Source organism: Geotrypetes seraphini, chromosome 6 (genome assembly GCF_902459505.1).
Source record: "Geotrypetes seraphini chromosome 6, aGeoSer1.1, whole genome shotgun sequence".
In the NCBI taxonomy this organism is placed as follows: Eukaryota; Metazoa; Chordata; class Amphibia; order Gymnophiona; family Dermophiidae; genus Geotrypetes; species Geotrypetes seraphini.
In genome coordinates, this window is record NC_047089.1 from 151,521,085 (window position 1) to 151,539,273 (window position 18,189).

Sequence of the window (18,189 nt, forward strand, 5' to 3'; positions counted from 1 at the left end):
GTAAGGATTAAATTAGAAATGGGAGCCTGATGTATTTTACTTTTTAAGTTAATTTGTTTAGATTTGTTGAATTTGTAATTTTATGTATTTGTTGTGTTTGATCAATTTATGTATGTGGATATTGGAATCTGCTTAGGCTATAAGTGGAATCGAAATTTTTCAAATAACTAAATAATGCCGGTTAGTACAGTAAGTTTTGGCTGGGTTATGAAGGGTTCACCATACAATATAAACAAGTCATAGTGACATCTGTACTTGAGACTTTTAATATGACATTCTCTGCAGTAATCTTTAGCATGCCCTTCTCCTGTGTAGAAATGCTCAGCTGTCTGTGAACAGTTTGCTAAGAATGCTGACTGTTTGAATGTCTGAAAAGATTGGTTTTGTGTGTTTTTCATGTGAACGTCTTTATATTTGAGACTGGTCAAAAAAGATAGATGTACTAAGGACCAAAATGTCTATGTAGATTATTCTAAAAAAAAAAAAAAAAAAAAATAGACATCTTGCTGTTTTGATAATGGACATTTTCTGGATTTTGGATGTCTTTTCCAAGATGTCCAAACTCAGACTTAGATATCCTATCAAAAATGCCCCTCTAGGTGTCCACATTTATGTACATGATGTTACACACACAAATGTTTAGAAGACTAGCACTTGCATATATGTGCACATACTCACAAAAGTGCTATCAGGGAGTTAAGCGCTGTTCTGCAAATATCCACTTATCTTACATAGCAAGTATTTGTAAGAGGCAGAGCAGGGTAGAACCAAGGCAGGACTCCCACTTAACAACGTAACTTATAGAAAACTGCAGGTTTTTACTGAGTCAGAATCAAGCGCTATGCAACATGCCCCTGGCTCCTTCACCCTGCCGACTGTGCCGCAGCCAAGAATAGGAAACAAAAGACAGGGAGCAATTTTGATGCCTCTGGTTCCTTTGTGCCCTGTATGGCTTCACTGCTCACACAGCCCTTGTAGTGACCCTAGGATACTGTTTGTTAAGTGTGTCCATGTTGCAATGTTGCATTAAGGCTCCCATATTTAAACCAGGTCTGTGGCTGTCATGAGTACAAGTACCTAAATTTTAGGCATGTCAATATCAGATTATGCTAGTACTATATTCTGTAACAGAACCAAGGTGCCCAGGTTCCTTTTATACCAAAGGCTCTTACCATGCAGCCAATGGAGGTGCCCAGTTATAAAATTGCCCTAATGGTGTCTGGCCATGTAAATCTTTCTATGGGCAAGGTTATCCATTGTAAATTGGGATGAGATATGGAGCAGTCCTATAGAGAAATAAACTTTATAGGGAGCGTTAATAGCATGAATAACCGTAAATCTGTTTTCTTAAAACAAAATCAGATAGTTGTAGGCAAGTGGAAAATAATGTGCCTTTGTACCATTTTTAAAACAGTCGCTGGTCCTAGCATTAGTCAAGGAAAGCAGTGTGGTAAGAATTACAAAACAATTGTTTGTTGTAATCAAACTTGTAACTTTTCAAAATTTCAATAAAATACTAAAACTAGAATTAAAAAACTAAAGAGCCAAAAGGAATTGTGTTGGACTTCTAATGAAGTTTTGTTGTCTACAGTATAGGCGCTTTATTCAGCTGCTGGAAAGGATATTAACGCAGCCATTTGGTAATATTGAAGAAAACTATGTGCAGAAGTTTCGTAAGCAGCTAGATTCACAGCTAAAGATGCTGGTGATTGAGCCCCTCCAGTATGATGATCGAGGCGTGGCCTTCAGCACAGGAGAAGGTAACCATTTGAAAACAGAAAATTAAGGATTTACTTTTTAATCTTAAATAAACTACTGAATTGGTGGCTCTGGTTATTGTATAACATTTTAATAATCTAGCATTTTTTTAATGACAATATAAAGAATACCGTATTTTCACGTAGATAATGCGCACCCGTGTAAAACGCGCACACGGGTATAGCACGCGAAAAACACAAATTTATGTACAGAAATTTTTATATACCGCGCACACCCGTATACCGCGCATGCTGCCCGACTCTCCTTTCGCCCGCCCCGACTCTCCTCTGGCCACCCCGACTCTCATTTCGCCCCGCCCCGATTCTCCTCTCCCCCTTGAAGTCCTGTCCCCACCCTGAAAGCCTGATGCCCCCCCCGACGTCCGATTCCCCCCCCCCCCCGGCAGGACCGCTCGCACCCCCACCCCAAAGGACCGTTCGCACGCACTCCCACCCGCACCCCCACCCTGAAGGACTGCTCGCACTCCCACAGCCTCCTGACCCCCCATCATGTAGAAGCTCCTACCGGTGTCCTGCTGCTTCCTCTTGGCGGTCCCGACTCCCCGACACGATCGGGGCAAGAGAGAGCTCAAGCCCTCTTGCCCCAGCCAACCGCGGCACCCCCGACAGGATCGGGGCAAGAGAGAGCTCAAGCCCTCTTGCCCCAGCCAACCGCGGCACCCCCGACACAATCGGGGCAAGAGGGAGCTCAAGCCCTCTTGCCCCAGCCAACCGCGGCACCCCCGACACGATCGGGGCAAAAGGGAGCCCAAGCCCTCTTGCCCCGCCAACTCCCCGACAATATCGGGCCAGGAGGGAGCCCAAGTCCTCTTGGCCCTGGCGACACCCCCCCCCCCCCGCTAGTTGTTCGGGCCAGGAGGGAGCCCAAACCCTCCTGGCCACGGCGACCCCCTACCCCCACCCCGCACTACATTACGGGCAGGAGGGATCCCAGGCCCTCCTGCCCTCGACGCAAACCCCCCTCCCCCCAACGACCGCCCCCCCAGCCGACCCGCGACCCCCCCTGGCCGACCCCTACGACACCCCCACCCCCCCTTCCCCGTACCTTTGTGTAGTTGGCCGGACAGACGGGAGTCAAACTCGCCTGTCCGGCAGGCAGCCAACGATGGAATGAGGCCGGATTGGCCCATCCGTCCCAAAGCTCCGCCTACTGGTGGGGCCTAAGGCGCCTGGGCCAATCAGAATAGGCCTGGGAGCCTTAGGTCCCTCCTGGGGGCGGGGCCTTGGGCACATGGTCGGGTTGGGCCCATGTGCCTCAGGCCTCAGCCCTTTTCTGCCGTCATCTACTATGTTTCTATAAGAAAGAACTGAAATCGAATTGGAACCAGTGAAGGTAACTTATGAAGAAAAGCGCTCACAAAGGAAGAGTAAGAATCCTCAAGCCAATAAATTATTGCTTTTAGAGGATTCTATCATCAGAGACATTAACATTGAAACATAAGACAAGGAGCCTAAATTAGTGAAGTGACTTCCAGGATCCTCGGCTACTAGGAGTACCTAACAAATACTGTCTATAATTAAGGAAGAAACTAAAAAGTCTAAAGCTGATGTTGTTATCAATCTGGGAACAAATGACCTAGCCAACAACTCTATACTTGCAGCTCAGAAAGCCTTTCGGGAGCTTGGTGAGGGCTTGAAACCTTTTGTAAAGACTGTAGCTTTTTCCAAAGTAATGTCAGCATATGGAAAGGGAGAGCAAAGAGTTAAAAACACAGAGGACTTCAATAGGTGGCTCAAAGCCTGTTTTCATCAAGAAGGCTTTAGGTACATAGGAAGATGGGGAAATACATGGAAGGACAAGAAGCTATATTGTACTGATGGGCTACATATTATTACAGCAGGGAAAAGAATCCTTGCGGAGAAATTTAGACAATATATTTCTAGGCATTTAAACTAGAAGATGGGGGTGGCGTATGTATGAAGGACAATTATAGAGACCACCCCCAACAAAAGACAAGATGTGATGGTAGTAAAGATTGCAACACAAACAATATTAGCAACTCACTCTTAGCATTTCAACAGGAAGTGAAACAAAACAATAAACTATACAAAAAAATTACCGCTGAAAAATAGCTGGAAAGCGATGACCACAAATGCTCGCAGTCTAAGCAATAAAGTTCATGATCTGCAAGACCTGATGTTAGAGGGAGACCTGGATATTGTTGCTATCACAGAGACGTTGTTCAGTGAATCCCATGGATGGGATGCAAACATACCGGGATATAATCTTTTTAGAAAGGACAGAGATGGTCAGAAAGGTGAAGGAGTAGCTCTTTATGTAAGGATTGATATCCAAGCGACTGAAATGCAAGGGACCTGGGAAGAGGAAGAAGCGATATGGATCGCTCTGAAAAGAGAAGATGGAACTTCTATCTACGTGGGTGGAGTCTACAGACCTCCGACTCAATCACAGCAAATTGATAAAGATCTGATTGTGGATATCCAAAAGTTTGGAAAGAAAGAGGAGGTGCTGCTGTTGGGAGATTTCAACCTGCCGGGTGCGGACTGGAAAGTTCCATCTGCGGAATCAGAAAGAAGTAGGGAGATTGTGGATGCCTTTCAAGAGGCCCTGCTCAGACAAATGGTGATAGAACCCACAAGGGAAAAAGCAATATTGGATCTGGTCCTCACAAAATGAGTGAGTATATCCAATGTACGAGTGGGTGCTCACCTGGGAAGTAGCAATTAACAAACAGTTTGGTTTGATATAACAGCTAAAGTGGAGGGCAGCCGCACGATAATAAAAGTTCTAGATTTCAAACTTATGGACTTTAATAAAATGGGAGAGTACCTCAAGAAAGAACTGTTAGGATGGGAGGACATAAGAGAAATGGAAAAACTGGTCTAAGCTGAAAAGAGCTATAAAAATGGCTACGGAACTTTTATGTGAAGAAAATAAATAAAAACAAGAGAAAAAGGAAACCGACATGGTTCTCTAAATTAGTGGCGGAGAAAATAAATGCAAAAGAGCTGGCGTTCCTGAAATATAAAAAAACCCAAGAAGAAGAGTATAGAAAGGACTCTAGTGGGCGAAACTGAAAGAAGCCAAGAGGGAGATACGCCTGGCGAATGCGCAAGCAGAAGAGCAAATGGCTAAAAATGTAAAAAAGGGAGACAACATTTTTTTCAGATATATCAGTGAAAGGAGGAAGATGAAAAATGGAATTGGTAAACTAAAAGATGCTAGGAACTGATATGTGGAGAGTAATGAGGAAAAAGCAAACGTGCTAAACAAATACTTCTGCTCTGTGTTCACGGACGAAAAACCTGGAGAAGAACCAAGATTGCCAGAAAGTTACACAAGAAAATGGAATAGATTCTGCACCATTCATGGAGGAAAGTGTTTATGAACAACTTGAAAAATTGAAGGTGGACAAAGTGATGGGACCTGATGGGATCCATCCCAGGATACTGAGGGAGCTCAGAGAGGTTCTGGCGGGTCCTATTAAAGACTTGTTCAACAAATCTCTTGAGACGGGAGTGGTTCCTGGGGACTGGAGAAGAGCGGATGTGGTCCCTGTTCACAAAAGTGGTCACAGGGATGAAGCGGGGAAACTACAGGCCGGTAAGCTTTACTTCGGTTGTTGTAAAAATAATGGAAGTGTTGCTGAAAGAAAGAATAGTGAACATCCTAGAATCTAATGGGTACAGGATCCGAGGCAACATGGCTTTACTAAATCGTGCCAAATGAACCTGATAGCACAGTTACTTACCGTAACAGTTGTTATCCAGGTATAGCAGGCAGCTGTTCTCACATATGGGTGACGTCATCCACGGATGCGGACAACCTCGCAAGCATATTTGCATGTAGAAAACTTCAGAAGTTTTGAGTCTGCCTTCCCGCCCAGGACAGGGCGAGTCTCCTCAGTTCAGATAGCTAGCAGAGAAGCCAACCAGAGGAAATGGGTGGGTTGTGAGAATAGCTGACTGCTATCTCTGGATAACAACTGTTATGGTAAGTATCTGCTTTATCCCAGGACAAGCAGGCAGCCCCATTCTCATATATGGGTGACCTCCAAACTAACCAGAATGGGATGGTGGGAGCGTTGGCAACATAGGAGAATAATTTTTGCAATACTCTCTGGCCAAAATGGCAATCCTGTCTGGAGAAAACATCCAGACAGTAATGATAGGTGAAAGTATGAACCAAGGACCAGGTGGCAGCTTTACAAATTTCCTCAATAGGAGGAGATCTGAGGAAGGCTACTGAAGCCACCATGGCTCTGACTTTGTGGGCTGTGACTCGACTATGTAGATGCAGTCCAGCCTGGGCATAGCAGAAAGAGATACAAGCAGCCATCCAGTTGGAGATGGTACGCTTATAATTTGGATGTCCCAACTTGTTTGGATCGAAGGAGACAAAAAGTTGAGGAGCAGTTCTGTGTGGTTTGGTACGTTCCAAGTAGAAGGCCAAAGCACGTTTACAGTCCAGAGTATGAAGAGCTGATTCTCCAGGATGAGAATGAGGTCTTGAATAAAACAATGGAAGTAGAATAGATTGGTTGAGATGAAATTCTAAAACCACTTTAGGTAAGAATTTAGGATGAGTACGGAGGACCACCTTGTCATGATGGAAAACTGTGAAAGGTGAATCAGCAACTAACGCTTGCAGCTCACTGACTCTTCGAACAGATGTGAGGGCAATGAGAAACACCACTTTCCAAGATGAGCCGTAGACATTGGTTCAAATGGAGGCTTCATCAATTGAACAAGAACAACATTGAGATCCCAACCCACTGGAGGCGGTTTGAGAGGAGGTTTGACATTGAAAAGTCCTTTCATAAATTTGGAAACCACCAGATGTGCACAATAGGCTGGTGGAAAGCAGCAATTGCACTGAGATAGACTCGGATCAATGTAGACTTGAGGCCAGAGGTGGATAAGTGCAAAAGATAATCTAGAACAGAAGATAAAGAGGAATCTTGAGGCTCCTTATCATGAGAGATGCACCACATAGAAAATCTAGTCTATTTTTGATGGTAGCATTGTCTAGTGGTAGGCTTTCTAGAAGCCTCTAAAATGTCTCTTACAGGTTGAGAAAACTGAAGATGAGTTATGTTGAGAGGTATCGAGCTGTCAGGTGCAGAGACTGCAGGTTGGGATGAAGTAGAGACTCTTGACTCTGTGTAAGCAGAGACGGAAAAACTGGTAGAAGGTATGGCTCCCTGCCGCTGAGTCGAAGTAGAAGGGAGTACCAAGGTTGTCTCGACCACCGAGGAGCTAGCAGAATCATGGGGGCATGATCATTCTTCAACTTGACTAGAGTCTTGAGAATGAGAGGGAATGGAGGGAATGCATACAGGAAGCAAATCGTCCATTCCAGTAGAAAAGCATCTGCCTCGAGGCAATGAGGAGAATAGATCCTGGAGCAGAACTGAGGCAGTTTGTGGTTGTGGGGAGCTGCAAAGAGATCTATATGAGGCGTTCTCCACTGCCAAAAAAATGTGATCAAGAGGCGAGAAATTGAGTGTCCATTCGTGAGGTTGCAGAAGATGACTCAATTTGTCCGCCAAACAGTTTTTCACCCCTTGGATGTAGCAGCTTTCAGGAAGGTGTTGTGGAGGATTGCCCAGTCCTAAACCTTCAGAGCTTCTTGACAAAGGGAGGGAGATCCCGTCCCTCCCTGTTTGTTGACATAGTACATGGCGATTTGGTTGTCCGTCCAAATGAGGACTACCTGGTCGTGAAGAAGATGTTGAAAAGCTTTGAGAGCATTGAAGATCACTCTGAGTTCCAATAGATTGATGTGACACTGACGATCTGTGCTGGTCCAATGGCCTTGAGTACAGAGACCATCAAGATGAGCCCCCCCAAGCGTAGGTCGAGGAATCTGTCGTGAGGACCTTCTGATGACGGGGCGTTTGAAACAGCAAGCCTCTGGAGAGATTAGAAGAGAGCATCCACCAGCGGAGAAACTGTCTCAACGAATGAATGACTGTAATGTGTCGAGAGAGTGGTTCGCAAGCCTGCGTCCACTGAGATACTAGGGTCCACTGAGGAATTCTGAGGTGAAGTCTGGCAAAAGGAGTCACTTGCACTGTGGAGGTCATGTGACCCAGGAGGACCATCATGTGTCTCGCTGAGATTGAAGAGCGGGAAGATACTGCATGACAGAGTTGAAGAAGAGCATCCAGGCTTTGTTGAGGAAGAAATGCTCTGAGTTGGATACTGTCCAGAACAACTCCGATGAACTGTAGATTCTGAGAGGGCTGAAGTTGGGATTTGGGGAAGTTGATTTCGAATCCCAAGCTTTGTAGGAACCATGTAGTCTGTTGGGTCGCTACAATGACCCCCTGAGATGTTGAATCTTTGATGAGCCAGTCGTCTAGGTAGGGAAACTCCTGAAGACCTTGGTTCCTTAGAGCTGCTGCTACCACCACCAGGCACTTGGTGAACACTCTGGGAGATGAAGCCAGGCCAAAGGGTAACACTCTGTATTGGTAATGCAGATTCCCCACCCGAAATCTGAGGTACTGACGGGAGGTCAGATGAATGCGGATGTGAGTATAAGCCTTCTTGAGATCTAGAGAACACAACCAATCATTCTGATCTAGAAGGGGGTAAAGGGACATCAGGGACAACATACAAAATTTTTCTTTGACTAAAAATTTGTTGAGAGCCCTGAGATCAAGAATGGGTTGCAGATCACCCGTCTTCTTCGGAACTAGGAAGTAATGGGAGTAAAACCCCATGCTCTGTTGTTTCAGAGGAACTTCCTCGAATGCACGGAGACGAAGCAGAGCCTGAGCTTCCTGAAGAAGGGTGATATGGGAGGGATTGGAAGGATACTCTCTTGGAGGAAGCTCTGGTGGAACCTGAGTGAAATGAAGAGAGTATCCTTCCCTGATTATTGAGGTCGGATGTAATGGTCTCCCATCGATGGTAAAAATGATGGAGACAACTGCCTTTGGGGGGAAGGGAGGACAGAGGAAGAATGATGGAGGTTATGCTCTGTTTCAAACAGTCAAAAAGGCTGCGCAGACTTAGGCGCAGCAGAAGGCTGAGGTTTCTGTTGCTTCTGCTGTGGTTTCTTGGGAGGTGCTCAAGTGTAAGGAGCCGCCCTTGGAATATAACGCCTTTGGAAAACTGGAGGAGGGCATGAAGGTTTTGCAGGAGCTGGCTTTGGCTTGGGTCTGACAATGGAAGCAAAAGATTTTTCATGTTCAGACAATTTCTCAGTGGCCGCCTCTATGGATTCATCAAAGAGGTCATTGTCCTTACAAGGAATGTTAGCCAGACGGTCCTGAAGATTAGGGTCCATGTCAATAGTACAAAGCCAGGCCAAGTGGCGCATCGCTACAGAGAGAGCAGTGGCCCTAACAGACAGTTCAAAGGCATCATAAGATGACTGGAGAAGATGTAATCTGAGTTGTGGCAAAGTAGCAGTGACTTCTTGGAACTCGAAATGCTGATGTTGATCCAGGTTCTTCAGAAAGCCTGGAAGAATATCAATGAGGAACTTCAGATAATTAATGAAGACAAAATTGTAGTTGAGGACTTTGGAAGACATCATAGCATTTTGATAAAGACGACGTCCAAACTTGTCCATGGTCTTACCCTCTCTTCCAGGAGGAACTGCAGCATAGACCCTGGAAGGATGGGTTCTTTTCAACAAGGACTCCACAAAGAGGAATTGGTAAGATAACTGTGAATTCTCAAACCCTTTACAATGTAGAGTTCTATACCTCGAGTCCAGCTTGCCTGGAACAGCAGGTATAGCATAAGGAGTCTCCAGACATCGTTTGAAAGTTTGAGACAAAAGCCGGTTAAGAGGGAGCTTAAGTGACTCTGCAGGAGGTTGAGGCAGATGCATTACCTCTAGATACTCCTTAGAGAATTTAGAACCAGCATTTAATTGAATTTCCAGGTCATCAGCCATCTGACGAAGGAAGGAAGAGAAAGACAGCTGATCCACCAATGCCCTGCCTCGAGAGGGGCTCAATGACCTCGAGACACCTCAAGTGGAGAACGAAGGCGAAGCCTCTCTGGAAAAGTGGCAATCCAACGAATATGGAGACTTGGAGGAGGCAATGGAAGCAGCTGAGTCCTCGGGATCTGGAAGCAGTGACCTCGATCGAGAAGTTGGAGGCCTCGAAGAGCTGGAAGGTCTGGAATGAGGCCTGGACAAGGAAGGCTATTCTTTGGAAGAAGACCTGCACCTCGATGGATGTCTCGAAGAGGGTCTTGATCAACGACGAGAGTGGTGTCTAGAAGCAGGTCTCGAGTAGGATCGAGGAGACTTCGCCCTATGTATGGAAACAGGCAGTGTTGCTGGTGAATGAATAGAGCTAGAAGCTGTAGATTGAAACTCAGTGGTTTGGATTGAGGAATCTCGAAGCACTCCCAAATACTCTGCTGCTTGTATGGAGTGTAAGGATTCCTGTCGAGACACTCACAAAGAATCTACTCCTTGCTAGAGTATGGTGTTGCCAGACCAGACACTCGCAAAGACTCGGCTCCTTACATAGAGTGTGAAGCTTCAGCTCGAGGCACAGGCAGGGACTCAACCTCGCAGGAGACTGCTGATTGCCCAGGCTGGATTACAGGAGGCATAGTCGAGGCAGAACCATATTTGCTCAGTAATTGAACAAATTGCTGCTCCAACGTGGTCTGGAGAGAAATCTTGCTGAGGCTAAAGGCTCCAAGGTGGCAGTGGAGATGCGCTTCGACTTGGAGGTCTTGGAGAGCTTGAGGACCACCGCTGGAACCTTCTGCTTAGGTATCTGATCCGAGGGAAGCTCAGGAGAAGACAAAGCAGGTGTACTCTAGGCCAAAGACGATCCAAACGAGGAAGGTCTGATAAGACTCGAGGTCGGAGTCGTGGAAGCAGGAGGACCCTCGATGGAAGGTGGAACCGAGGCAGCACTCGAGGTCGAGGGTGTCACTGAAGAGTCCATCCTGAAGAGTTTTTCCACTAAAACCCAACGACGTTTAAGGGCTCGAGGTTGAAGAGTAGCACAGCGCTCACACGACTTAGGACTATGGTCAGGCCCGAGACACTTAAGGCACCAGCAGTGTGAGTCCGTGAGGGAAATCGCACGCTGGCACTGGCTACACTTCTTGAAACCCGTTACTGGCCGGGACATAGGAGGGAAGATAGCCACTGCGAAGTCGAAGCCCGCAGGCTGCGGCCGAGCAGCCTGCCCTGCCAGTCTTTTTTTTTTTTAAAGAGAAAATAAAGTACGTAATACAGCGATTCACAACTAAAAAGAACACAAACCGCGGTGAGAGAAGGCACGAAGCGAACAAAGTTCAACGCAGAGTGTCAAAGTACAGACTTCTTGGCTCCGCGGAAAACTGAGAACTGAGGAGACTCGCCCTGTCCTGGGCGGGAAAGCACTCGTGCATGCGCGGTGCAGCTGACTCTAAACTTCTGAAGTTTTCTACAAGCAAGTATGCTTGCGAGGCTGTCCGCATCCATGCTCCGTGGATGACGTCACCCATATGTGAGAATAGGCTTCCTGCTTGTCCTGGGATAATTAATTTTTTGTTTTAGTGACCAGAGAACTGGATCGAGGACATATGCTAGATGTAATTTACTTAGATTTCAGCAAAGCCTTTGACACAGTTCCTCATAGGAGGCTCTTGAACAAACTTCAAGGGCTGAAGTTAGGACCCAAAGTGGAGAACTGGATTAGAAACTGATTGATGGACAGACGCCAGGCGGTGGTGGTGAGTGGAAGTCGCTCAGAGGAATGAAAGGTGAGTAGTGGAGTCCCTCAAGGTTTGGTGCTGGGGCCGATCCTGTTCAATATGTTTGTGAGTGACATTGCTGAAGGGTTAGAAGGAAAAGTTTGCCTTTTTACGAATGATACCAAGATTTGTAACAGAGTAGACACCGAGGAGGGAGTAGAAAAAGTTAGAGGAATGGTCTAAAATCTGGCAACTAAAATTCAATGCAAAGAAATGCAGAGTAATGCATTTGGGAATTAATAACCGGAAGGAGCCATATATGCTGGGAGGGGAGAAGCTGATATGCACGGATGGGGAGAGTGACCTTGGGGTAATAGTGTCCGAAGATCTAAAGGCAAATAAACAGTGCGACAAGGCTGTGGCTGCAGCCAGAAGGATGCTTGGCTGTATAAAGAGAGGCATAACCAGTAGAAGAACGAAGGTGTTGATGCCCCTGTACAGGTCGTTGGTGAGGCCCCACTTGGAGTATTGTGTTCAGTTTTGGAGATCGTTATCTGGCAAAGGACACAAAAAGTCTTGAAGCCGTCCAGAGGAGGGCGACGAAAATGATAGGAGGTTTGCAACAAAAGACGTATAAGGAGAGACTGGAAGCCCTGAATATATATACCTTAGAGGAAAGGAGGAACAGGGGAGATATGATTCAGACATTCAAATAATTGAAAGGTACTAACATAGAACATAATCTTTTCTAGAGAAAGGAAAATGGTAAAAACCAGAGAACATAATTAGAGATTGAGGGATGGAAGACTCAAGAACAATATAAGGAAATTCTTCTTTACAGAGAGGATGATGGATGCCTGGAATGCGCTCCCAAGAGAGGTGGTGGAGAGGAAAATGATGATGGAGTTCAAAAAAGCGTGGGATGAACTCAGTGGATCTAGAATCAGAAAATAATAGTAAATATTAAAGAATTAAGGCCAGTACTGGGCAGACTTGCACGGTCTGTATCTGTATATGGCCGTTTGGAGAAGGATGGGCTGGGGAGAGCTTCAATGGCTGGGAGGTTGTAGATGGACTGGAGTGAGCTTTGACGGAGACTTCAGTAGTTGGAACCTAAGAACAGTTCCGGGCAGAGCTTTAGATTCTTGCCCAGAAATAGCTAAGGAAAAGAAGGAAAAAACAACAACAAAAAAGTACTTAATCTCTTTATCTCATATGTTTACTTAAAAATGAGAATTCCTTAATGTAGGGGTTCTGCCATAGTAAAAAGTTTGGGAATCACTGGTATGGTGGTTATGCATTTTGCATAAATGTTAATTCATGTATGTTAGTTAACTGAATTGATAATCCTGATTGATCTTAAGTACAAGAGCACAACTGAAAGTGTCAAGGAAAAACAAGATAGGGGATGTATACACGAGATTTACAAAGGAATTCTTTGTATATACAAATGAGTGAAGTAGATTTTTTTGCTTGCATATGAGACAGAGAGAGAGAAAGGTTCATTTTCTGTGCACATGTGTGTAACTGAGACAAGAGATGGATGGTTGATTTAAGGCAATTGTATAATGGTGCCCCAGTGCTGTCCAATGTCATTTGGCACCCTAATTCTGTTTCCTAGTTTAAAAGTCTTGAACCAGTGGTTATTCTCCTTTACTCGTGAGTTTGTAGAAGGCATCATCTACCTTCTCTCAGCTCTGCCTCCTGCATCTCTGGGGTGTGCCCCAGTAAATCAGTTTATCCTTCTACAAGCGAGTTGGAAGGTGTCTTTCTGATCTGCTCTGATTTTTGGATTTTTATATTTTCAGGTTTTTATTCAAACTCTGAAGCTTGCAGTGCTCCAGAAGCCCCTAGTACAACTGGGGCAGCTCTGCCTGAGAGAAGACACAGACACTCTAGTCAGAAGTCTATAACAGGAGGGTAACCCTTTTACAGGGAAGCTGCCTGGCCAGCCTGCCCTAACACTTTCATGGCTCGGGGACTGTTCTCCGGGGGCAAGGTTCGCTCCTAGTTTTTACCGGAGCTTGAACACAGGTTGTATGGCCTCGTGCTGGTCCTGAGGGCTTTAGTGGGTACCACCCCACCCCAACGACATGTGAGGAGTTGTGGAGGTCTGAGGTCTGACTGGCAGCCCAAAGAAACAAGCATATAGAGAGAAGTTTCATTGTTTGAAGCAGTAGTCTTCTCCATTGTCCAGCTACATTTCAGATGAAGCAGGCAAAGCACTAGTACAAATGTGAGTACAGTAGCCTGTTGAAGACATCAGGATGGTTCACAAGTTGAAGTTTTAAAGGTTTATGGGGCTGGTATATGGGTCTCCCACCTCCAAAAATCCCTTTGCCGAATTTTCTGTGTTTTTATTTAGCTCTGTTTTGGGGTACTAAAACACTGCTGCAGTGGCTATCTTGGATTTACTGATTTTGTTTTAAAAGCCTCTATCTGTCTCAAAACACCTCAATTTTGCTTAAAATTGTTCTGGATGAACTGTTCATGCTGTTTTAATATGGATTCATGCCAGATTTACGCTGAGGAGCATCTGTGTTCTATGTGCCATGCTGCACCTGAGGGGGGGAGGGTTGGGAGCACGGGGCTTAGCCCCCTCTTATCCTTCTATGGTGTCCCAGTCACAGGTGACTCAGTTTGTGGTCAAAAATCCTCCCTAAGCTCTCAGTGATTCTATAGATTCGATGAAGCACAGATGCCTCTGGGACCGCAAGGAGAAAAGATGAGTTCCTGCAGAAGTCCTCAGGGCTTCTTTTTCAGGGATTTACTCCAGATTCTGTGAATTTAATGTTCATAGCCTATTTGAATTATTGGGGGCTGCAGACACTATCTGGGATCACACCCGTGACTGCGCATGGTGTTTCGCCCTCTCAGAGCATAATTTCTCCACCTAAGAGTAGCAAGAGGTCCACTCGGGGAAGGACTGGGATGAATGGGGATCAGTCAATGCCCTTAATACCCCAGCCTGAATCCTAAGATTTGGAGGATGCAGTGTGTCAGAGAGGGGCCACCAGCCAGGAGTCTGTGGCAGCCCTTGATCAGGGGGAAGACTCGATTGTATGCCACCTTTTTTAAACTGGTGGCATTGCTGGATGTAATTACAGAATTCAAGCTTGAGCCCCCTTAGACATCTGAATCTCCGATTTCAGTTATGAGAAGCTCTAAGGCTCAGACCACATTTTGCCTTCACATCCAGACATTACCAAGATGATGACAGAGCATTGACAGACTCCTGAAGGCCCTTTGCAGGTTGCCAGGACTATCGCAAAGTTGTTTCTTATGGCGCCGGATTTTCAGCAACTGTTTGTCCCGCCTAAAGTAGATTTGTTGGTAGTGCAAGTGACTAAACCGTACTTTGCTACCTAGAGAAGGTGGAATAATTTTAAAGAATGCAAGATTACAGAGTGGATTTAGTCCTCAAAAGGCAATTTGAGGCTGTGGCATTGGGTCTAAGGTCTAAAGGAGGCAGCTGTGGTTTCCTTTGTTGCACATGTCTGCCATACCAGATTGCATTGAGCCCCATTGGTGAAGGATACTCCCAGTTCCTACTTTTGGGAGTAGATTATGTAGCGGATGCCCTATTTGATTTGTTATCAGGGTTATAAGCAAGGTTTCTAGTAGCTGTCGCATCAGCAAGAAGGGTTTCAGAACTACAAACTCTGTCATGCAGATAGATTTTCCTCAGGTATACCGAGGCAGGGGTCTCTCTCTGCACGGTCCCTTTCTTCTGCCAAAGTAGTCTCGGCCTTCCATGTAAATCAGGAAGTCCAAGTATCTGCATTCCTTCCCAAAGGTTTAACACCCCCCCCCCCACACACACACACACACACACACAAAGTTTTGTCATTGCTAGATGTTAGGAAAGGTTTTTTTTCCGTTACCTAGAGATGGTGAATGATTTTTGCCTCAGATATTCTTTTTGTACTAATGAGCCGTAACCACCTGAGAAAGACAGCTTCTAAGGCTTCTAGTCCCAGATGGATTTGTGTAGTATATTGGGAGTGGTAAGCAACCACCGATTGCTATGAGAGCACACTCTATGACAGGTGTGGCTTCTTCATGGACAGAGTCCGGGCGGTGTCGCCTAAGGAAATTTGTAGAGCAGCTTCATACTCCCTTCATACTCCCTTCATACTCATGAAATTTTACAGAGTGGAAGTGGCAAATAGTCTCACAGCTTGCCTCACAGCAGGCTCATCTGCCCCATCTTAGACTCAGGGCACTGCTTTGGTACATCCCACTCTTTTAAGACTCATATGCTTTTTGTACTAGAAGGGAAGATTAGTTTCTTACCTTGATAATCTTTTTTTCTAGTAGAAAGGTATTTAAGTCTTGAAGGCTCATCCTGTCTGAATTCAATTAGCCTTCTTGCTGGCTCAAACATGTATGTATTTCTGAATGTTGGTGTCTGTTGGCAGAAAGATCAGAACAGTATTGATTTATCTCTCTGTCTGAATGAGAAAACCAGAGACTTGAGAGCTAAATAAGAGTTAGTGCTGATTACATTCAGGTAGGTAGCTTGTTCATTTTCACTTTGTTTCCAGCTGTGATTATATTGGCATTGATTTGTTGCTTTTGACTTGTTGAAGATCAGAATAGAAATGGCTTGGTTGGGGAGTACCCTGTATCCCGCCTCCTTATCTCTCCTCTTATAGGAATTGTCAACAGACCATAGATGCAGGAGGCGCAGCCGAGAGAAAAAGGTAGATGAAGCCTTCTACAGACTCACAAGTAAAGGAGAATAATCACTGGTTCAAGATTCTTATGTCTTTCTACTAGAAAGAAGGTTATTGAGGTCAGAACCTAATCTTCTAAGGACGCGGGGTGTGTATTGCGCCTCAATACAGGGTATTTCATGCTAGTAACTCATACACAGACATGTAATTTAATCAAAATATTTTTTATTCAATTTATATTCAATTAACTTGAGGTTCAAATTAGAATTAAGATCACATTGCTAATTACATTCATTACCAATTCTGGAAGACATTCTGTGTATGGGGGGCCGTCTCTTCCAAGGCCAAGTGGCCCATATGGAGAGAGAGGATTCTCCCCCCTGAACAAAAGCTGGTGCTTGCTTATGTACCGTATTTTCACGCAAATAACACGCACCCGTATAAAACGCGCACACGTGTATAGCGCGCAGAAATCACGATGATAAGCACAAAAACTTTGGTATAACGCGCTCACGATTATACCGCGCATGCTGCCCGACTCTCCGTTCACCCCCCTGACTTCCGTGCACTGCCCCGACTTTCCGTGCGCTGTCCCGACTCTCCGTTCACCCCCCCCCTGACTTCCGTGCACTGCCCTGAATTTCCGTGCGCTGTCCCGACTCTCCGTTCCCCCCCCCTGACTTCCGTGCACTGCCCCGCCTCTCCGTGCGCTGTCCCGACTCTCCGTTCCCCCCCCCTGACTTCCGTGCACTGCCCCGCCTCTCCGTGCACTGTCCCGACTCTCCGTTCACCCCCCCCTGACTTCCGTGCACTGTCCCCCCTTGAAGGTCTGTCCCCATCCTGAAAGCCTGATGCCCCCCCCCGACGTCCGATACATCCCTCCCCCCGAAGGACCGCCGACTCCCCAACAATATCGGGCCAGGAGGGAGCCCAAATCCTCCTGGCCACAGCGACCCCCTAACCCCACCCCGCACTACATTACGGGCAGGAGGGATCCCAGGCCCTCCTGCCCTCGACGCAAACCCCCCTCCCCCCAACGACCGCCCCCCCCCTAAGAACCTCCGACCGCCCCCCCAGCCGACCCGCGACCCCCCCTGGCGACCCCCATGACCCCCCCACCCCCCTTCCCCGTACCTTTGGTAGTTGGGCCAGAAGGGAGCCCAAACCCTCCTGGCCACGGCGACCCCCTAACCCCACCCCGCACTACATTACGGGCAGGAGGGATCCCAGGCCCACCTGCCCTCGACGCAAACCCCCCTCCCCCCCAACGACCGCCCCCCCCCAAGAACCTCCGACCGCTCCCCCAGCCGACCCGCGACCCCCCTGGCGACCCCCACGACCCCCCCACCCCCCTTCCCCGTACCTTTGGTAGTTGGCCGGACAGACGGGAGCCAAACCCGCCTGTCCGGCAGGCAGCCAACGAAGGAATGAGGCCGGATTGGCCCATCCGTCCTAAAGCTCCGCCTACTGGTGGGGCCTAAGGCGCGTGGGCCAATCAGAATAGGCCCTGGAGCCTTAGGTCCCACCTGGGGGCGCGGCCTGAGGCACATGGTCGGGTTGGGCCCATGTGCCTCAGGCCGCGCCCCCAGGTGGGACCTAAGGCTCCAGGGCCTATTCTGATTGGCCCACGCGCCTTAGGCCCCACCAGTAGGCGGAGCTTTAGGACGGATGGGCCAATCCGGCCTCATTCCTTCGTTGGCTGCCTGCCGGACAGGCGGGTTTGGCTCCCGTCTGTCCGGCCAACTTCCAAAGGTACGGGGAAGGGGGGTGGGGGGGTCGCGGGTCGGCTGGGGGGGCGGTCGGAGGTTCTTGGGGGGGGGACGGTCGTTGGGGGGGAGGGGGGTTTGCGTCGAGGGCAGGAGGGCCTGGGATCCCTCCTGCCCGTAATGTAGTGCGGGGTGGGGTTAGGGGGTCGCCGTGGCCAGGAGGGTTTGGGCTCCCTTCTGGCCCGATATTGTCGGGAAGTCGGCGGTCCTTCGGGGTGGGGGTGCGAGTGGTCCTGCCGGGGGGGGGGATGTATCGGACGTCGGGGAGTCGGCCGGGCAAGAGGGCTTGGGCTCCCTCTTGCTCCGATCGTGGATGCGGGTGCGGGTGGGAGC

The 18,189-nt window shown here is 47.4% G+C and overlaps 1 protein-coding gene across 2 annotated transcripts in view; it reads left to right on the plus strand.

The window, feature by feature from the left end:
- Positions 1–18,189, plus strand: part of MRPS9 (mitochondrial ribosomal protein S9) — a 209,466-nt gene that overhangs the window by 173,659 nt on the left and 17,618 nt on the right. For both annotated transcript variants that reach the window (XM_033949660.1, XM_033949659.1), the window contains exon 8: positions 1,592–1,760. In XM_033949660.1, coding sequence (XP_033805551.1) covers positions 1,592–1,760 — 169 coding nt within the window. The remainder of the gene's footprint in view (positions 1–1,591; positions 1,761–18,189) is intronic.